Here is a 17,398-nt window from a genome sequence, read left to right as displayed (position 1 = left end):
TGTGTGATCGCTCTGCAACCATTAAGCTAATATTGAGATTTTCTGTGTAGACCATCATCTTTGTAGGGCTGGAAAACGTTTTGTGTGGGGCCACTTTGTGTTAGTTTAATATGTTTACTCTTTACGGGGGTGCCAGGCTGCTAAGCTAACAATACCATAACATTAATGCTAAACCAATGTTAAGCTACTGCTGGGGTATTCTGTGAAGAAAATTGTTTTGATAAGTATAGAAAACGTTTTTGTTAATCGTATTTTTAATGTACTCAATGGGTCTGTAAATATGGAGACCGTTTGCGTGGTGTTAGTTTGTGTTTTTGTGTGTGTATGTGTGTGTGTGTTTTTGATGTAGGCCTATGCATAGTCAGATTAGGAGGCTACTCTTGTTACTGGGAACCATGGAACCCAGTTCTATTTGTTTCATGTGGGGGAGCAGACCACAACCCCCAAAATACGGTCTGAAGAGGGATGGGCACCGCCAGGCTGTACTTGCCCAAGACACACTACATGATGGACATCTACCACTCACTATTGATAGCAGCTCGATCGTCGCCCGGGTCAAAAAGGGCAGCGCCTTCTGCTAACTACCAGGTCAGAGGTGATAAGTGTGTGACTGGTAGGAAGAGAATTTGATTGCATGGTAGGAACACCTTTACTACTGCCTGATGAAACGTCCGCACCTTGAACCAACAAAAAAGTTGAAAGAACCAATGTTCCCTCTAATTTTCCACGGGTATGAGCGTTCACACAAAGTCGGTGAGCAACGCTTGAAACAACAGTGAGCAACCATAATCCCAAGTGTGGCAACTAAATCATTATCAAACATGTCCATAACTTGACATCAAGTTACATTTTGCTGAGTTTCCGGCAATGCAAAATTATTTTTCTTTTTTGAATCAATTGACTCATGTACTATTGCAAAGGTTGTACGGGTTACAAACGTCGTTTGTTCTTACAGTTCTATCACAAGATATCCATTTCTTTTTATTTCCTGATATATTTTTTCACATAATATTAACATTTTGGGGGGCTTATTTAGTCGGTTGTACAGAATGCAGAACTGTACTTAATCAAATTTTTAGTGGAAGTACAATGTTGGCAACAAGATTCACTTGATATAATTGGAAATTATTTTAATGCAACACAAACTTTTTCTTCTTTTTTCCGTGTTGTTTTTCTACTTTTTTTAAATTCCTTTAAAAAAAATCTCATTGTGTTTATTTTTTCCGAGCTGTTACTTTTTTCTTTTTGTTCTCTATTTACTTTTTTCCTACATTTCTTTCTTTTCTTTTTTCTGGCTTTTTTTCTAAATTTTCTCTTCAATTCTCCTCTTCCTTTTGTTTCTTTGTTTCTCAGCTTTTCACTACTTTTTCATTTTGGTTTTTTTTTCTTTTTTGTTCTATTCCTCCTTCCTTTAATCATTTTGTGCATAATTTTACATAATATTTGGTCATGTTGGGATTAAATAAGCAAAAACAACCTGAAGAGCCGTTTAGGACCCGAAAGAGCCGGTTCCTTTTAGTGAGCCGAGCCGAAGAAGCCGGTTCCCCGACAAACTTTACTAACTTTACTCAACTTCGTTCTCCTTCGACTCGACTTCAAAATACCGCATTTACGACACAACGCCAGGGGAACCCATGTATTTTTACCTTCATGCACTGTAACTTTGACTTAAGTCGCTTCTTAATTAGTAATTTTGAGCCCTCATTTTTGTGCGCTGGCTAGATTTTCTTGTGCGCTGAGAATGTGCGAGCAGTGCGCAATTGCGCACGCGCGCAGCTTAGAGGGAACACTGGAAAGGACTCTTCTACGAGATGGAAAGATACTCTTGGGGCCTTTGGGGTCCATGTAAGACCAGATGGAAAAAAATTGCAGAAATGACAACTGATGAGGGCCATGTTTTCTACTATAGTGCCGAAGGTACACATGTATGGTGTGGGATTCTTGGTGCACAAACACAGGCTGTGGGTTACAAACGAAATTCTCCAAAGAAGAAATAAAAAGGCCCTGGAGGAGCAGCCAAGTATAAGGCAGCCATCAAGAAAAGTTAGAAAATGCCTTGCTTAAGGCCCCATTAAGGCTCGGGCTGGCCCTGCAGCTCATAATCCCATGTTTTCTGGCCCGTGGCCTCTGTCATGAAATTAATAATGTATGGCCCGCCAGTAATGATGACCGCAGTATAAAATAAATGTGTGCAAAAATTGTTTTACTATTTCACCAGATGATAGCAGTAGCCCTTTGTCCACCTTCAAGATATAGTTTCCTGACCATTTTGCTTGGCCCTGTGGCTAGGACCTTGACTCAGCCTCTTGGCTGGTAACAAGTGTCTCTGCCACTTGGCTTTGTAGTGTATTATGATTTGACCGATAACGGGTAATGGATAATTGATAAAGAATATAGAACAATAAACTTCTACAAAATCCCCCCCCCCTCCTTTTGTATTTCTGTAAAAAATTTCATCCAACCCCATTTCTGACAAGGCGAAACTCTTGGCTCCAGTCACACTGAATATGAATTAAACAACAGAGGGAGAACCAGGCAATGTAAAGTCATGGTCCTATTATAAGAAGGAAACAAAACTTTGTAATTTGCCACCAATTTTATTATTACTCATGGATTCCACCGTCAACACTATGCATATTGAAATATAGCCCACAATCTTCCATTTTGGGGGGGGATTTATGAAACACAAAAACTCATAAGGTGGGCAGTCGACTTAGGTTCTTCTTGGTTGGCATTCAGAGAGGCAGGCAATGGAAGGCTCTCCTTAGCTTGCCTCGAGGTCCTTGTGGGCTTGTAGTCACAGACTCAAGAAAACAATATAGATACGCACATATCTTTAATGATCTCATGGGAGAGTGTGTGTACACACACACACAAAAGTACACACTTTTTCAGGTCAAGTCACATTTATTTGAATAGCCCTTAATCATAAAATGTCTCAAAGGACTAAACAGGTCACAATTAAGCAATCCCCTGATCTTAAACCAACATGTGGGGAAGGAAAAACTCAAAACCTCAGCACGAGGTAAACAAGAAACCTTGAAAAGGGGCATCACAAGTGGTAACCCCCCTTCCAGGGTGACCAGGGTGCAATAGATTTAGCATTGGGTAAGTAAAGTACACAAAACATAGTGAACTTTGAATAAAAGAAAACAAAGGGAATATGTTGAAATTTGTCCAGAAAGTGCATGAGAGCATCAACGCCTCAAGCTTGTAAAATTGTCCAAAAAGACAGCATGACAGCAACGATGCAGCTTCCCGTCTCTGCGGATATTGACATGATTCATGTCCAGACACCGGTCCCCTGACTCATCGCGAATCATCCTTCTCCCTCGTATTACCACCAACCTGGCAGTCAGAAAAGGACAAGAAAAGAAAAGTATGAGATGGGCATCAATCATAAGCTATTAAATAGAAGTGGGTCTGAAGTCTAGATTTCAAAATATTTCAAAAAGGTGTAAGTATAAGGAGAATGTGGGACCCTGTATTATTTTGATTTATTAAAAAACTTCCGTTGAGGTTGCAGATCTTATCTCCGGAGGCAGAGCATTCCACAGCACCAGATGGAGAACGCTCTCAAGCCTGTCATGTGTCTTTAGTATTTTTGTAATATTACTGTAGTTGTGTTTTTGTAGTAATTCTGGGGTAATATTTCTGTAGTATTTTGCATCATAATATTTTTGTAGTATTTCTATACTATTTTTTCTTTTCCGAATGAAAGCAAAATAATATATGAGTTCCTTGTTTTCAAGCATGATATTTGATATTTAGTTTTGTCGTGCTTTTGTAGTATTTCTGTAGAAGTTTTTTTGTTGTTGTAGACACACGAAAGTGTCGATGTGGACAGAGTTGGCTCCAAAAAAGTTAACCGCTCATGGGGGGCCCCTAGTTGTCGCGGGGCCCTAAGCAGCCACTTCGTTCGCCGGGGCCAACTCTGATGGGTTGGAACTGGCCCCCTGGGCAGGACTTTGGGCATGCCTGCTTTAAGGGATTCTTGAACCGTTATCACTAGCGCCAATAGTTATTGCTTTCTCGATCAAAATATGTGGTTGATTTTCAGGGTTGGGTAGGGTTACTTTAACTGGATTACTTTCAATTACATTTCGATTACTCCAATACCAAATATGCTAATAAAAGACAAAAGAAACTAAATATGAATAAAATGATGACTCACAACACGTGGTAAGCTTTCTCTCCTGGCTTTGATCTCCGGCAAAACTAACATAAAATGCGACAGAAACAAAATGAAAATAAATCCAAACAGCTTGCCAACATCATTTTTGCCGTTCCATGTATTCCAAGCCTGCACAAAATTTAGTAATTTTATTCATATTTAGTTGCTTTTGTCTTTTATTAGCATATTTGGTATTGGAGTAATCCAAAAGTAATTGAAAATAATCCAGGTAAAGTAACCCTACCCAACCCTGTTGATTTTTCACCCACAACACCACTTTAAAAGCATGAAATGAATATGTATTTGTCTATTTGCAGGTGGCACACATTGAAACTAAAAAATGTAAATGGATATGTCGCTTTGGTCTAATGCAGGGAAGTCAGACAGGCGGCCCGCGGGCCGGCTCAGGCCCGCTAAGTGATTTAATCCGGCCAGCGAGACAACGCTGAGAAAAGTGCACGAAAAAAACGAGCTGCAGGTTAAAATATGTCCACTTGATGTTGCCAAAGACCTGTGCCTCTCTCAAAGATGCTGTAGTTGTATTTATTTCTCTCTCTCTCACACACACACTGTATCTCTCTCTCTCTTTCACTCTCTTTGCCCCTTTTTCTCTTTCTGTGTTCCTCTTTGTCTCTTTCTCTCTCTGTGTCTTTCAACCTTCGTTTGCTTTCTCTTTTCTCTCTCTCCTGCTTCCCCCTTTCTCTCATTCTCTCCTCTTTTCTCTCCTTCTCTTTTTCTCTCTTTCAATTTATCTTTGAATTTCTTTCTTTTGCTCTCATTCTTTCTCCCTCCCTTACTATTTCTAGTCTGAAAAAATAGTCTGTGTAATAACCTGTGAAGCCCTTTGAGACTCTTTGTGATTAAGGGCTATACAAATAAAAATGACTTGACTTGACTTGACTTTCTTTATTTCCTTGCCCTACACTCTCTCTTTTTTTTATCCCTCCCTTTCTCTTATTTCTCTCTATTTTTTTCTTTTTCCTCAATCGACTAGTCCAGCCCCCGGGAGAATGTTGGTTCTATCGTGTGGGCCCCGAGTTAAAATGATTGACACCCCTGGTCTAATGTTACTTTAATTTGCCCTTAATCACAAAACCGGAGTGATTTTAGGCACGGTTAGGATGAGTTGTGCTACAAAAATATCAATGAATTTGAAACTATATACGGCCTCCCCGTGGGGAGTTTGCATGTTCTTCCCGTGCCTGCGTGGGTTTCCTCCGGGCACTCTGGTTTCCTCCCACATTCCCGAAAACATGCATGTCAGGTAAATTGGCCGGTCTAAATCGTCCTTAGGTGTGAATGAGCGAGTGAGCTGTCTGTCTCTGTGTGCCCTGCGCCTGGCTGTCAAACAATCCTGCCAACCGGGGTGGGCTCCAGCACCCCCGCGGCCCTACTGAGGATAAGCGGTGCAGATAATGGATGGATGAAACCGAAAAATCGTGGAAACGGTTGTTTTTTTCCTCGGGTATGCACTCGCAAGCACCTAGCGGTAAAAACGCAAAACTGACCGATTTTCGTTTACCCCACAGTCATTGAACTCACCCGAAAAGCCTTGTTTTGAAGCGACGCCAACATGGCGGCTGGCGGTGAGTCGCTCGAGTCCTGGCTAAGTAAGTGCAGTTTCAAAGTTGACTTTAGGCACAGAAAGCACATAAAAAAGAGAAAATAAATATCTGCGAGTCGAAATTGAATCGGTTGCTGTGAGAAAAGTGAGCTTTGGTTTTAAAAGTTTTGTCATAAAAAGTCGTTGTGACTCACAGCTGTTGACAAGTCATGAGCAGCGAGAAGTAACTTTTTGTCGCGGTTGAGCTTCAAAATACTTCATCAAAATCGAAATAAACTAATAATTCAACCATGCTCTGCACACATATTGAGCTTCAGCAGTATTGGTATTTATATTTGAACTAATAGAGCATATTTGTAAACTTAGATCTTCATGAAGTGCAAAATTCCCCACCCCCTCTAAATATTTGCCGATTATTTTGTAAGTACGCATTTTACCCTTTAAAGTCAGTAAATAACATGTCCTTTTATTTATATTTTCCCTTAAAGTGATGATTTTAAAAAAACAAACACGACCTGCTCAGCTGTCAACATATTTGATGTGCGAGAACGTACTGCCCAAGGGGAGCCATTCGTGTTTTCTTATCTGAATGTTTTCGCTTTAGAGGGTTTAATGCTGAAACCACTCCATTTTCTTTGATCTGGCGAATTCTAAATAAAAAACCAACGCGTCTCTATCATATTTCAAAACGTGTCATGTTGCATTTTAAGAACTGATGTCACGGAGAGGAGACAGATAAAGAAAGACAGTTGAAAACGTTTGCTTTTTGGACCTTACAATTCTACTTTATAAAGTTTCCAGTCAAAGAAAATGCCTACAAACATACCTAAACGTCTGTTATGATCTTGTAATACACACATTTCATCCAGATTGTATTGCTAAGTTTGGATGTAAATATGCAATTCCACACGCACACAGACACATTAATGCAGAAGCCTAATAACATTAGAATTAGAATTTTCTTTATCTTCAGTGATAACCACATAGTATAAACTGTTCACAAAGGGACACTCGTGAAAAAAACATGTAAATACTTCAAAGAAAAACATATCAGTAAGTATATAACATGGATATAAACAAAAATAATCCGATAGATAAGCAATGGTCACACAGCAGTGTACATCCTAGCCTAAGTTTTAAAAGCAATAAAAATAGTGCAATGACATTTAGCAGAGACCTAAGGAATACAGTCATAAGAAAAAAGAACAAGATATGAAGCAAAAATGTTCCTTTCATAAGCCAGGTATTTTTGCACTGTCTTTTGTGCTTGTGTATGACGGCAATGTTTCTATATGTTGGCTGCGGCTGCATCGACTCGCTACAACGGGTCAGGTGTATCGACATTTCGTTCTGTGTACATTGTTACAAAGAATGACAATACAAAGGAAATTATTATTATTATTATTATTATATAAGAAACTGTCTCTTAACCTGTCCTTTTGGTAAGGGACCTGTAGTGTCTGCCTGAGGCCAGCAGGTGGTGATAGAAGTCCTTGTTACTGCTGTTAGCCAGCAATGTTCTCTGGACTGGGCTCACAGCAGCCGCTGATTTTTTTGGGGCTGTTTCGATGACCCTTTGTAAGCTTCTCCTTCCTGCTGTCGTGCACCCAGCGTATCACACAGTGGTGCTGTAAGCCAGTTTGATCTAGCTCTGTAGATGGACACCAGCAGCTTCTTTTTCGTACATTTTTCTGAGTATTTTCAGAAATTGGAGCCAATGCTGGGGCTTCTCTAAGTCATTTTTGTTGACCGACATGGGCACTTATGCAGATTGTGCAGCTGATTTAGGCAAAAATGTCAATTTGGCCAAAAAGTCAATTAAGGCACATATATTAGTGTGACAGATATTGACTGTTTATCTGACATAGTTTTTGGTCATGCATGGTGATTAAGTACTTGTTTCCGAACTAATTTTTATAAAACAGTATATAAAATTGTTAAAAAAGGACATATGCTAAAATAGAAAGTGTATCTGTCAACCTCAGCATATTGCTCCCCATAATATTGGTCACAATTATCTTATAAAGTGACAATAACCTTACAAACACAACACGTTACCTATTTACTAAAAGCAAGAAAGACCATGCAGAATACCACGACAGTAGCAATCTACAATGACGTTGTCATCTGTTCACAGCGACCGAGACCATTCGGATTAGAGCCTAAATGGGCAAGACGTGATTGGTCTAACAATTTTTTTTAATGATCATTTCCCATGCACACATTGTTATTCAATATACACAATTTGAAATGACCAAAAAAAAAAAACATTGAATACTGGGAAAAGGTTGACAGGTGTGAGGAAGAATCTTGAGGATCACAGTCGCTGCTTTGTACAGAGAATAAAGACTTTATTTACCCGTTTGTACTTGTGTGCCTCGTTGATGCGATAACAAATATCAACATTTTCTAAGGTACGGTATCCGAATTGTGGATGTCCATAATTGTTTGTTATATTCTTCATCTGTATTTACCGGTGTTTCTGATATCAAGCTGTCAGGGATTACATAACTAGCTCCACTTCCGTTGGTGAAAATATCCATGATGACCAGCTTGCTGAAGTTGTGACCCCTTTACAAATAGTTCTGCTATATTACCCTACCTTTTTCCGTAGTCTCATAAGAAAGGAGGCTTTTCACACCCTTGAAGAGTCAGGTCAAGTAATTTTTATTTGTATAGCCCTTAATCACAAGAAGTCTCAAAGGGCTGTACAGACAATACACAATCGTCAACATGAAATATAGGTAATTTGATGAAACATATCTAATCTTTACAAATGCTTCAATTGCCATCCAGTATTATTATTAGAGTCGGGGTCTTCATTTGTATGTGATAAGGAAGACCACATGCAGTTAGAGTCGGAAGAATTCGTAAACAACTGAACACACATCTCATGTGCATGAAAAAAATTGCTATTCGTCTTTGGTTTCAAACATTGGGTTGTTGTTAGAGAATGAGGAGAAGGATGGGAATCCTCAGAAACTGCAAAATGTATATCATGATTTAAACAATGTGATCATTTCTAAATAGACCAACAACTCACTGTTCTAATGACGCAAGACATAATCAGTGTAAATGATTGATAGAAAAAGTGTCAAAAGGTATTTTTGAGATGGGTCTCTTAAAATATGTTGGCTTTCTTTTCAGCTGATCTGTTCATTTTGTTATGTGATGTTTGTTGCAACATGATTGAAAACAGAAACTAAATGGGAAATATGCACCGCAGGAGTCGTCAACTTCTTCATCTTCTGGTGTACCTATGCAACATGTTATGGATTTCCCTCCTCTAGTGCACCCGATGCATATGATCAGTTCATCTGCGAGCTCCGCAGAGGCCTGATGGTAACGATCCTTCGGGGGCATTGGAGGAGGGGAACCATTCAAAACATGGGGGATTAGTGCCTTTGAAGACAAGAGTTGGTAACCCCTAAAGTACTGCATCCCTGTATCATTATACAACCTCATTCTTTGACGCCCTTCCCCTTTTTAGACAAAGCCACCAATCCTTCCAACGTGAAAGAAAACTGGGAGTATATAATGGGATTCTGTGACCAAATCAATAAGGAACTCGAGGGGTGAGATAAGATCACGTTAATGCAATCTGTACTCGTACAATACAGTCACTCTGTTAGCTTGCTGTGCTTGACGCAGACAAATGTCAGCTTTGTATTATGTCTACATTCTAGTTGTTTATATTGACGTCCCATATTTTTCCAGACCCCAAATTGCCACAAGACTCTTGGTACATAAGATCCATTCCCCACAGGAAGGGGAGGCACAACAAGCCTTGATGGTATGTCGTCATGTTTTATAACTTTACGTACAAAATCTTTGGAGGTAAATCACTTTATAAACAAGCTCAGATTAAGATTTTTTTTTTATCTGAGCAATTGGTCGAGCCTTAAGTACGCAAACCTTCAGTAAGAAGATTACTTCATTAACCATTTTAATACTATGTCATAAAGTCCATCAACAAAATCAAAGCCGTGCCACACACTTTAGCTTGAGCACTTCGAACATAGGTAACTTGTGGTGTGCATTCAATACTTATATTTGGTAGCTGAAGAATGCTGGGCAAACTCCCACATGTTTATTTTTCAGATTTTTTTTAATGGTCAATTTAGTGTAAAACAAAAAGGATCCATGTAGTTGGGGTTGCCAGTTGCTTGAGCCAGATAATTCCTAATATATATCTAAATTTGCTCTTGCCTGAGAAAAAAAAAACTGGGCTGATACTCTGCTCTGAAGAAATCTTTTTTGAAAATGGATAAATGTTTTTGCTATTGCAGGTTCTGGAAGCTTGCATGAAGAACTGTGGCCAGAGGTTTCAAAACGAAGTGGGGAAATTCCGCTTCTTAAACGAGCTTATTAAAGTCATATCACCCAAAGTGAGTGACATAAAAACTGGTGAACATTCTTTACTTTTATATATTATACATCAGCCTGAGCGTTTCCTCTCTTTCAGTATCTAGGAGACAAAGTGTCTGAAAAGTTGAAGTCCAAAGTAATTGAAATGATTTACAGTTGGACTATATATCTACCCGAGGAAACCAAAATCTGTGAAGCCTATCAGATGTTGAAAAGCCAAGGTGAATGTTCATATGGAGTATTATATGCTTCCATTATGAGGAAGTTATGAATTTATTATTTATAATATGTATTCATATTTCCAGGCATTGTGTTAGCTGATCCAGAGATCACACTGGATGTGACATTGGCCCCGACATCCCCGTTGGAGCGGCCCAAGAATCCTGTGTTTGATGATGAGCACAGAGGCAGAGTAAGAGGAAAACACTTTAATGATTTCACTCTTGGCGTGTTTGAACACCAAATATCATGGAACAGCTTGTACTTCCCATCCCTTTTTATCTCAACGGTTCTGTCTAATTACCATTTAAATAGCCTTTTGTGGTTGCCAGTGTGGTTGCCCGAATTATGCAAGCTAAATTTCACAAATCACGGGATGTAAATTTATGTAGTAAAAGTTGATTCAAAAAAGTGTAATTTTTTTATGACGTGTTTTGTCAAGTAAAGGTTTCAAAATCAAGGTAGAATTAAAGAAATGCAAAGCATTGGGAATAATGATTGACTGCTTTTTTGTTGTAATTCTTCCTGGTCGTAGAGGTTGGCGGAGCTGCTCAAAAGCAAAAAGCCGGCAGACCTACAGGCAGCGAATCGAATGATCAAAAACATGGTCAAGGAGGTAAATGAGCCAATGGTTGAATCATGTAATCATGTGAATTTCCATGCGGGGATGAATAAAGTATCTATCTATCTATCTATCTATCTATCTATCTATCTATCTATCTATCTATCTATCTATCTATCTATCTATCTATCTATCTATCTATCTATCTATCTATCTATCTATCTATCTATCTATCTATCTATCTATCTATCTATCTATCTATCTATCTATCTATCTATCTATCTATCTATCTATCTATCTATCTATCTATCTATCTATCTATCTAGACATCTATCTAGACATCTATCTAGACATCTATCTATCTATCTATCTATCTATCTATCTAGACATCTATCTATCTATCTAGACATCTATCTATCTATCTAGACATCTATCTATCTATCTAGACATCTATCTATCTATCATGTAGTCAACAGTGCTAAACTAACACACCGTACAGAGACCCCTCGGTTTTAGCGGTTAATGGAGACCAGAACCACTCACGAAAACTGGGGATCCGCAAAGTAGTGGCGCACCTTTTTTGGGGGGAGTTGGCACCTTCATTAAAGCCGACTTACTGACTGAGGGGGAGAGGAAGAGAGAAACCTGTTCACTGCCATACCACTCATAGAACGCCCGATCTCAGTACGCCAAGCAGGGTTGGGCCTGGTTAGTTCTCGGATGTAAGACGCCCTGGGAATGCCAGGTGCCGTTAATAGGTCATTTGGTGCACGCTCTGCTGCGAAAGAACTGACTGGGATCTAATCAATTGAATGATGAATTAGGAGAGAGGGAGCAAATAGAAAACAGCTAGATTTTAAAGGTAAAGAGTAAAAAAATTGAATAATTCGGGGATCTAATTAATTGAATGATGAATTCAGAGAGACAGAGCAAATAGAAAACAACCAACCAACCATTACCTGCACTGTTTATCCTCAGTAGGGTCGCTGGGGTGCTGGAGCCCATCCCAGCTATCTTCGGGCAGTGGGCAGGGGACACCCTGAACTGGTTGCCAGCCAATCGCAGGGCACACAGGGACAGACAACTCGCTCGCTCATCCACACCTAGGGACAATTTGGACCGGCCAATTCACCTGAAATGCATGTTTTTGGAATGTGGGAGGAAACCGGAGTGCCCGGAGGAAACCCACGCAAGCACGGGGGAACATACAAAGTCCAAGACGTCCGGTAGCTGGATTTGAACCCCTGACCTCAGAACTGTGCCACACACGCGCTAACCACTGTGCCGCCGTGCTGCCCCAAATAGAAAACAGTTGGACTTTAAAGATAAATAGTACATATTTTGAATTAGTCAATGTTTTCTTTTTTTAAGCCGACTTACTGACAGACGGATGCACCAAATGACAGAGATGGTTTAGGCGGGATGATGAAAGGGGGAGACACAAACTCCTCTCAGCAAGATGCAGAAAGGAACACAGGAACACAGTACGGTGTTAAAGATGCAATGATATGAATTGGCCAATTGGCATTGGGGATCTCAAATCAAGGGGTGCTGGCCAATCGGCTAGCATCCGGGCTGTCCGAAATGTTCCTCGGTGGTGTGGGAAGCGTTCGTTGTTTTTTTTTTCTTACAGTCTTTTTATTTTATTTGAATGGCCAATCGGCTTGGATCTTGGCTCCCCAAAACGTTACTCAGTGGTGCTGTAAGCATCAGTTGGATTTTTTTTTTTTTTTTTTGTGATTGATTTAGCCAGCGATCACCGATTCGCAAAGTAGCGATGGGTCTCTGTAATTTACTTTTGTTGCAGGATGAATTGAAAACGCAGAAAATGTCAAAGCAGAAAAGCACACTGGAGGCAGTTAACAACAGTGTTAAAGTCCTCAATGAGATGCTGGCTTACTTCAGCCCCGAACACTCCACTGATGGCGAAAAGGATCTCATTAGGGTTTGTCCTCCACATCCATTTTCAGCTTATATTAAACATCTTGCACATTCCCAAAAAATTAAATCCACAATTCACTTTGGAACCTCATTACTTGCAACGCAATGTTTTACAGGAGTTGTACGCCGACTGTGACAAGCTTAGACAAACTGTCTGCCAGCTTGCCACAGAAACAGATGATAACGACACCAACTTGGGTAAGAAATCATTAAAGCTAAGTCGAATGCGCTTTTACCCTACCTGTGTGATGAATGAATGCCAAAGCAAAGCCGTATTTCAGATGACCATGGTAGCTAAAGCTCAGAGAAACTATAGAGCTGTAAATCATTGTATTATTGGTACTTTTATGTCAATTCATTATAAATATCAGGCCATTCTGTTCTGCATCTAAACCAGGCGACATTCTGCAGGCCAACGATGACCTCAACACTATTATTCTTTCTTGCAAGAAAATTGTGGAAAGCCTGCAAATAAATGGAGTGGCTAAAACATCACCAGGATTTCACGGAGGTACCAATAAAAAAATCAATTATCATGATATAATTACTGTTATTGATTTGCCTTCCTTTTACATGTGTCAAATAAGTGAGTTCCCCTTAACTCAAAAAAAGCCATTTCTTACAGGCCACCTATCCCCCACAAATTCCGTTTGGTGAAAGACAAATTATTCACTGGGTTTTACAGCACTCATTAATTAAGCAAAATACTTACTGGGAGGTACAATGAACCCATCAGTTGTCCCAAGACCTCAAATCCACTCAGCCGAAGTAATTATTTAACAGAAGCAGTAGCAGAAGCATAGAACAAAAACCCCTTTTTGTCATTATAAAGAAATTGGAGTCAATTGCCTTAAAGTTTTAATAAATAATTGGTGACCGCCATTTTACTAGGTTTCAAATAAGACGAGGCAGAAAAGAGAACTTATAATAACCTTGTTTTGCTGAATTTTATTCTGATTGACACCCACTTATAATACGAATGGACAATCTTCTCCCTCAAGTATTGTTTATTAGCCCAAATATGCCACCCTTTCCATTTTATTGCTGCAAAAGGTTAGGCCGAAATGTGCACTCCAATTGCGGTTGTCCAGAAAATACCAACATGCATTGCTATATTACTTTTGATATGTGCACTGATATTACATACTAACCTGCAGAGGTTTTTCTCCTCAAATAGGCACCAGCTGCACAGCACAGTCAGAGAGTCTGATTGATTTGACGGAAGAGGACATTCCGAGTTCTTCTCAATTAGAAAAGAAAAAATTGACACCGAACATTGTTTCTCATCTTGATCTACTGTGTGGTACCGCTGTTGATAAAAGATCTCCTGCCAGCTCTGACAAACAGCCTGCATCGTTTTCACTGCTGGATGAGGAGCTACTGACTCTGGGTAACATTCACTGCAACATCTATCAGGGTTCCAAATCAGAGGGAGGCAAGGGACTTACTTCTGTCATGTATTCCTCAATGATGTGGTAGGAAGCCTTGAGAGCCAGTCCTTTAATAAGTTATCAAGTCCAGAAGCGTCAAAACTTTTTCGTGTCTCAGCCACAACCCAAAAAGTTAGACAGGTATCTTTTGTTACTCGTAAGTGCAAAGGTATAGCCATTTGATATACCTTTATAAAATAGCAACTTATGTATCTTTTAATGTTTTATTATTATTAGTTGTATTATGTATTATTGGTTGTAATTATTAGATATAGCAGGGGTCGGGACCTATGGCTTGCGAGCCATATATGGCTCTTTTCATGAGTACTTATGGCTCGGAGATAAAATAGAACTTGCGCTATTACATAATCCATTGTTACATGCGGAGAAGATTGTCGCACGTACAAAGCCTAGACAATACTGACTGCTTAACAAGTTCAGTCCAGTGTATAGTATATATAGGACACAATTTCAACTACAGTTTACAGTGGAGGTGTCACACCAACAGACCCCGTTTTTGGCTGTAATTTGCTAATTAATCCTTTATATGGAAGCTCACTAAACAATTTATGTTCATTGTTGAGACCCTTTTATGATGAAAAGCCACATAACAAACTTTAAATACCCAGGAGCTCCAGCTAAGCACCTAGAGAAATTTGAGAGGGTGAGCAGTAGACATGGGCAGAGCTATACACACAGCGCATACACTTCTTCTTACCCTCCCCTAGTGCCGTCTTCACCGAAGGTAAACACATTTGTATCCTCGTTTGCAGTATTTTAAGACATTTTTACAATAAAACTTTGCTCACACCTTGTTTTGAAACCATGATTTAGAACAAAAATGAGCTTCAACAATCTTCAAGTAACTGTGGGAGGAAGACACAATTTAAGTGATATATTTATATTAATGCCTTGCAACTGGCTGGCAACCAGTTCAGGGTGTCCCCTGCCCACTGCCCACTGCCCGAAGATAGCTGCGATGGGCTCCAGCGCTCCCGCGACCCTGCTGAAAATAAGCGGAGCAGATAATTAATGGATGGATGGATATTTATATTAATATGGGACCAAAGCTCTGGCATTTTCATTATATGTTGTGAGCAGGGTTGGGTAGGGTTACTTTAACTGGATTACTTTCAATTACTTTTGGATTACTTCAATACCAAATATGCTAATAAAAGACAAAATAAACTAAATATGAATAAAATTACTAAATTTTGTGCAGGCTTGGGGAGTAACGGAATACATGAAACGGCAAAAATGATGTTGGCAAGCTGTTTGGATTTATTTTCATTTTGTCTCTGTTGCATTTTATGTTAGTTTTGCCGGAGATCAAAGAGATCAAAGCCAGTAGAGAAAGCTTACCACGTGTTGTGAGTCATAATTTTATTCATATTTAGTTTATTTTGTCTTTTATTAGCATATTCGGTATTGGAGTAATCCAAAAGTAATTGAAAGGAATCCAGTTAAAGTAACCCTACCCAACCCTGGTTGTGAGCCACAAATGGCCCTGATTCTAGTCTTGATTATCAGAAAATCAAAAATAAACCAAGTTTATAGCAGCACAGTGACCAAGTGGTTAGGATATCTGCTTGCGGTTTTAGGGTTCAGAATTTAAATCTGAATTCTGATCATTTGTAGCTGTCGGCTTCTTACTAAATTCAAAACACGTGCAAGTTAGAGTTTTCTTTTTTCCCCACACGTGTCTCCAAGTTGAAGGAGATAAGTTCATGTGTTTCCCAACTCCTAGCAAAGAACGGATCCTGCTTACCCACCACTTTAATGAGGACAAGTGTATCGAAAAATAATGAATAATATTGATAATGTAAAATACAACTGAAGGAGACTTGGTCCCTTCAAGATAATCACATGGAAGAATGAAGCAGCGGATTTCATATTATCTGCTGGTGAAATTTTGTTCCAAAAATAATGATACTGAGTTGTAGAATCTGAATTATTCATGATTTGCTTATTGAGTTTTTTGTGGTCCTTTCAGGTCATGTCGAATAGCAGGGCAGGTCCCCTAACACTTTTTATTCTAGTGATAAAGAGCTCGAGGTGACTGTGCCAAATATTTTCATCTTCCTAACGAATAAAAGCACTGGGTTATATGGAACGTTGTTAGTCACAGTTTTCACTTATTTTCTACAGTAACTTCAATAATCAGCAATATGTTGCAGAAAATGTAATGCCGTTAAAAGTCATGCAATTGTGCCTCGTGGCATGACCAATTGTCTTCCACTTTGGTCGAAAAGATGAATAATTTAGAACTCCACTTGCTATGCTGTGATCAAATATTTCCCTAGCATTGCTAACATGGGGAACATGTTTCTAATCAGCCACTGGCCCTTTTTCTTAATACACACAGAATAATTTGAATCAAGTTGCTTTTTTGAAATGCATTACTTTGCGAAGGCAGCAGAAAAAATTAACATGTTTCCTGTCTGTTCTTAACAGGTACTCCAGCACCTTTTGTACCTAAAACTGGGGAACCTGCAAGCACAAGTAATTCCATAAAGCCCTTCCAGGTACATTGAAACATTTTAACTATTGTAATACTCATGCTGATTTAATAGAAAATATTACTGTATTTTCTGGACTATAAGGCGCTCTTAAAAAAAACAAATTAGCCGTGATCCTGTACGTACGCCTTACGTATGGATAAAAATCGAAATACATACCAGTGTATAATCGTATTTGTGCAATTATTGATCATTCAAAAAAATATTGCTGACCACAATTACATAACAGTGGTGCCAACGGGCATCGAACCTGGATAGCGACCGTGAAAGTGCAGAATCTTAACCACTAGTCCACTTGGGGGACATACATGGCACATGAAAATGAAGCAGGTCCCATTCTTTTTATAACACAATTTTTGGTCACTGTACCCGATACGGATGTTAGAGAATGGAGAAAATATAAAGTGGTAATATCGGTATAACATTTGTTTCACTTTTTCTCAGCTCAAACGATGCATTGCAAGTGACAAGTAAAGTTGTTGAATACCTGCAGCCATGATTAAAATCATTTATTGACAATGTTAACGTTGAGAACAATACCAAGATAAAAGTCACAATATTTATTTGTTGTCAGATTCATCATCAGATACACCAAAGAGGTATTTCCCTCACCATGTTTTG

The 17,398-nt window shown here is 39.2% G+C and overlaps 1 protein-coding gene and 1 long non-coding RNA gene across 4 annotated transcripts in view; one reads left to right on the top strand and one right to left on the bottom strand.

The window, feature by feature from the left end:
- Positions 1–2,724: 2,724 nt before the first annotated feature.
- LOC148360790 (uncharacterized) lies at positions 2,725–6,312 on the bottom strand. Its single transcript, XR_015851201.1, has 3 exons — positions 6,293–6,312; positions 5,717–5,806; positions 2,725–3,348 (listed from the first exon to the last, which is right to left on the bottom strand). It is a non-coding gene; the product is annotated as an uncharacterized LOC148360790 (long non-coding RNA).
- gga3a (golgi associated, gamma adaptin ear containing, ARF binding protein 3a) overlaps positions 5,708–17,398 on the top strand; it is a 26,215-nt gene continuing 14,524 nt past the window's right edge. For 2 of the 3 annotated variants that reach the window (XM_088343047.1, XM_088343045.1), the window contains exons 1-12: positions 5,726–5,784; positions 9,229–9,313; positions 9,456–9,531; positions 10,028–10,126; positions 10,204–10,327; positions 10,412–10,518; positions 10,861–10,941; positions 12,695–12,832; positions 12,945–13,026; positions 13,226–13,339; positions 14,006–14,218; positions 16,713–16,783. In XM_088343047.1, coding sequence (XP_088199173.1) covers positions 5,748–5,784; positions 9,229–9,313; positions 9,456–9,531; positions 10,028–10,126; positions 10,204–10,327; positions 10,412–10,518; positions 10,861–10,941; positions 12,695–12,832; positions 12,945–13,026; positions 13,226–13,339; positions 14,006–14,218; positions 16,713–16,783 — 1,227 coding nt within the window. In that variant the 5' untranslated portion in view covers positions 5,726–5,747. Of the gene's footprint in view, positions 5,785–9,228; positions 9,314–9,455; positions 9,532–10,027; positions 10,127–10,203; positions 10,328–10,411; positions 10,519–10,860; positions 10,942–12,694; positions 12,833–12,944; positions 13,027–13,225; positions 13,340–14,005; positions 14,219–16,712; positions 16,784–17,398 lie in introns of all 3 variants that reach the window. The other variant, XM_088343046.1, reaches the window with a different exon arrangement.

The sequence above is a fragment of the Urocampus carinirostris genome, chromosome 8, assembly GCF_059441175.1.
Source record: "Urocampus carinirostris isolate Australia breed hairy pipefish chromosome 8, RoL_Ucar_1.0, whole genome shotgun sequence".
Taxonomy (NCBI): Eukaryota; Metazoa; Chordata; class Actinopteri; order Syngnathiformes; family Syngnathidae; genus Urocampus; species Urocampus carinirostris.
The sequence above is the reverse complement of the archived record's forward strand: the minus strand, read 5'-3'. Positions and strand labels throughout refer to the sequence as shown.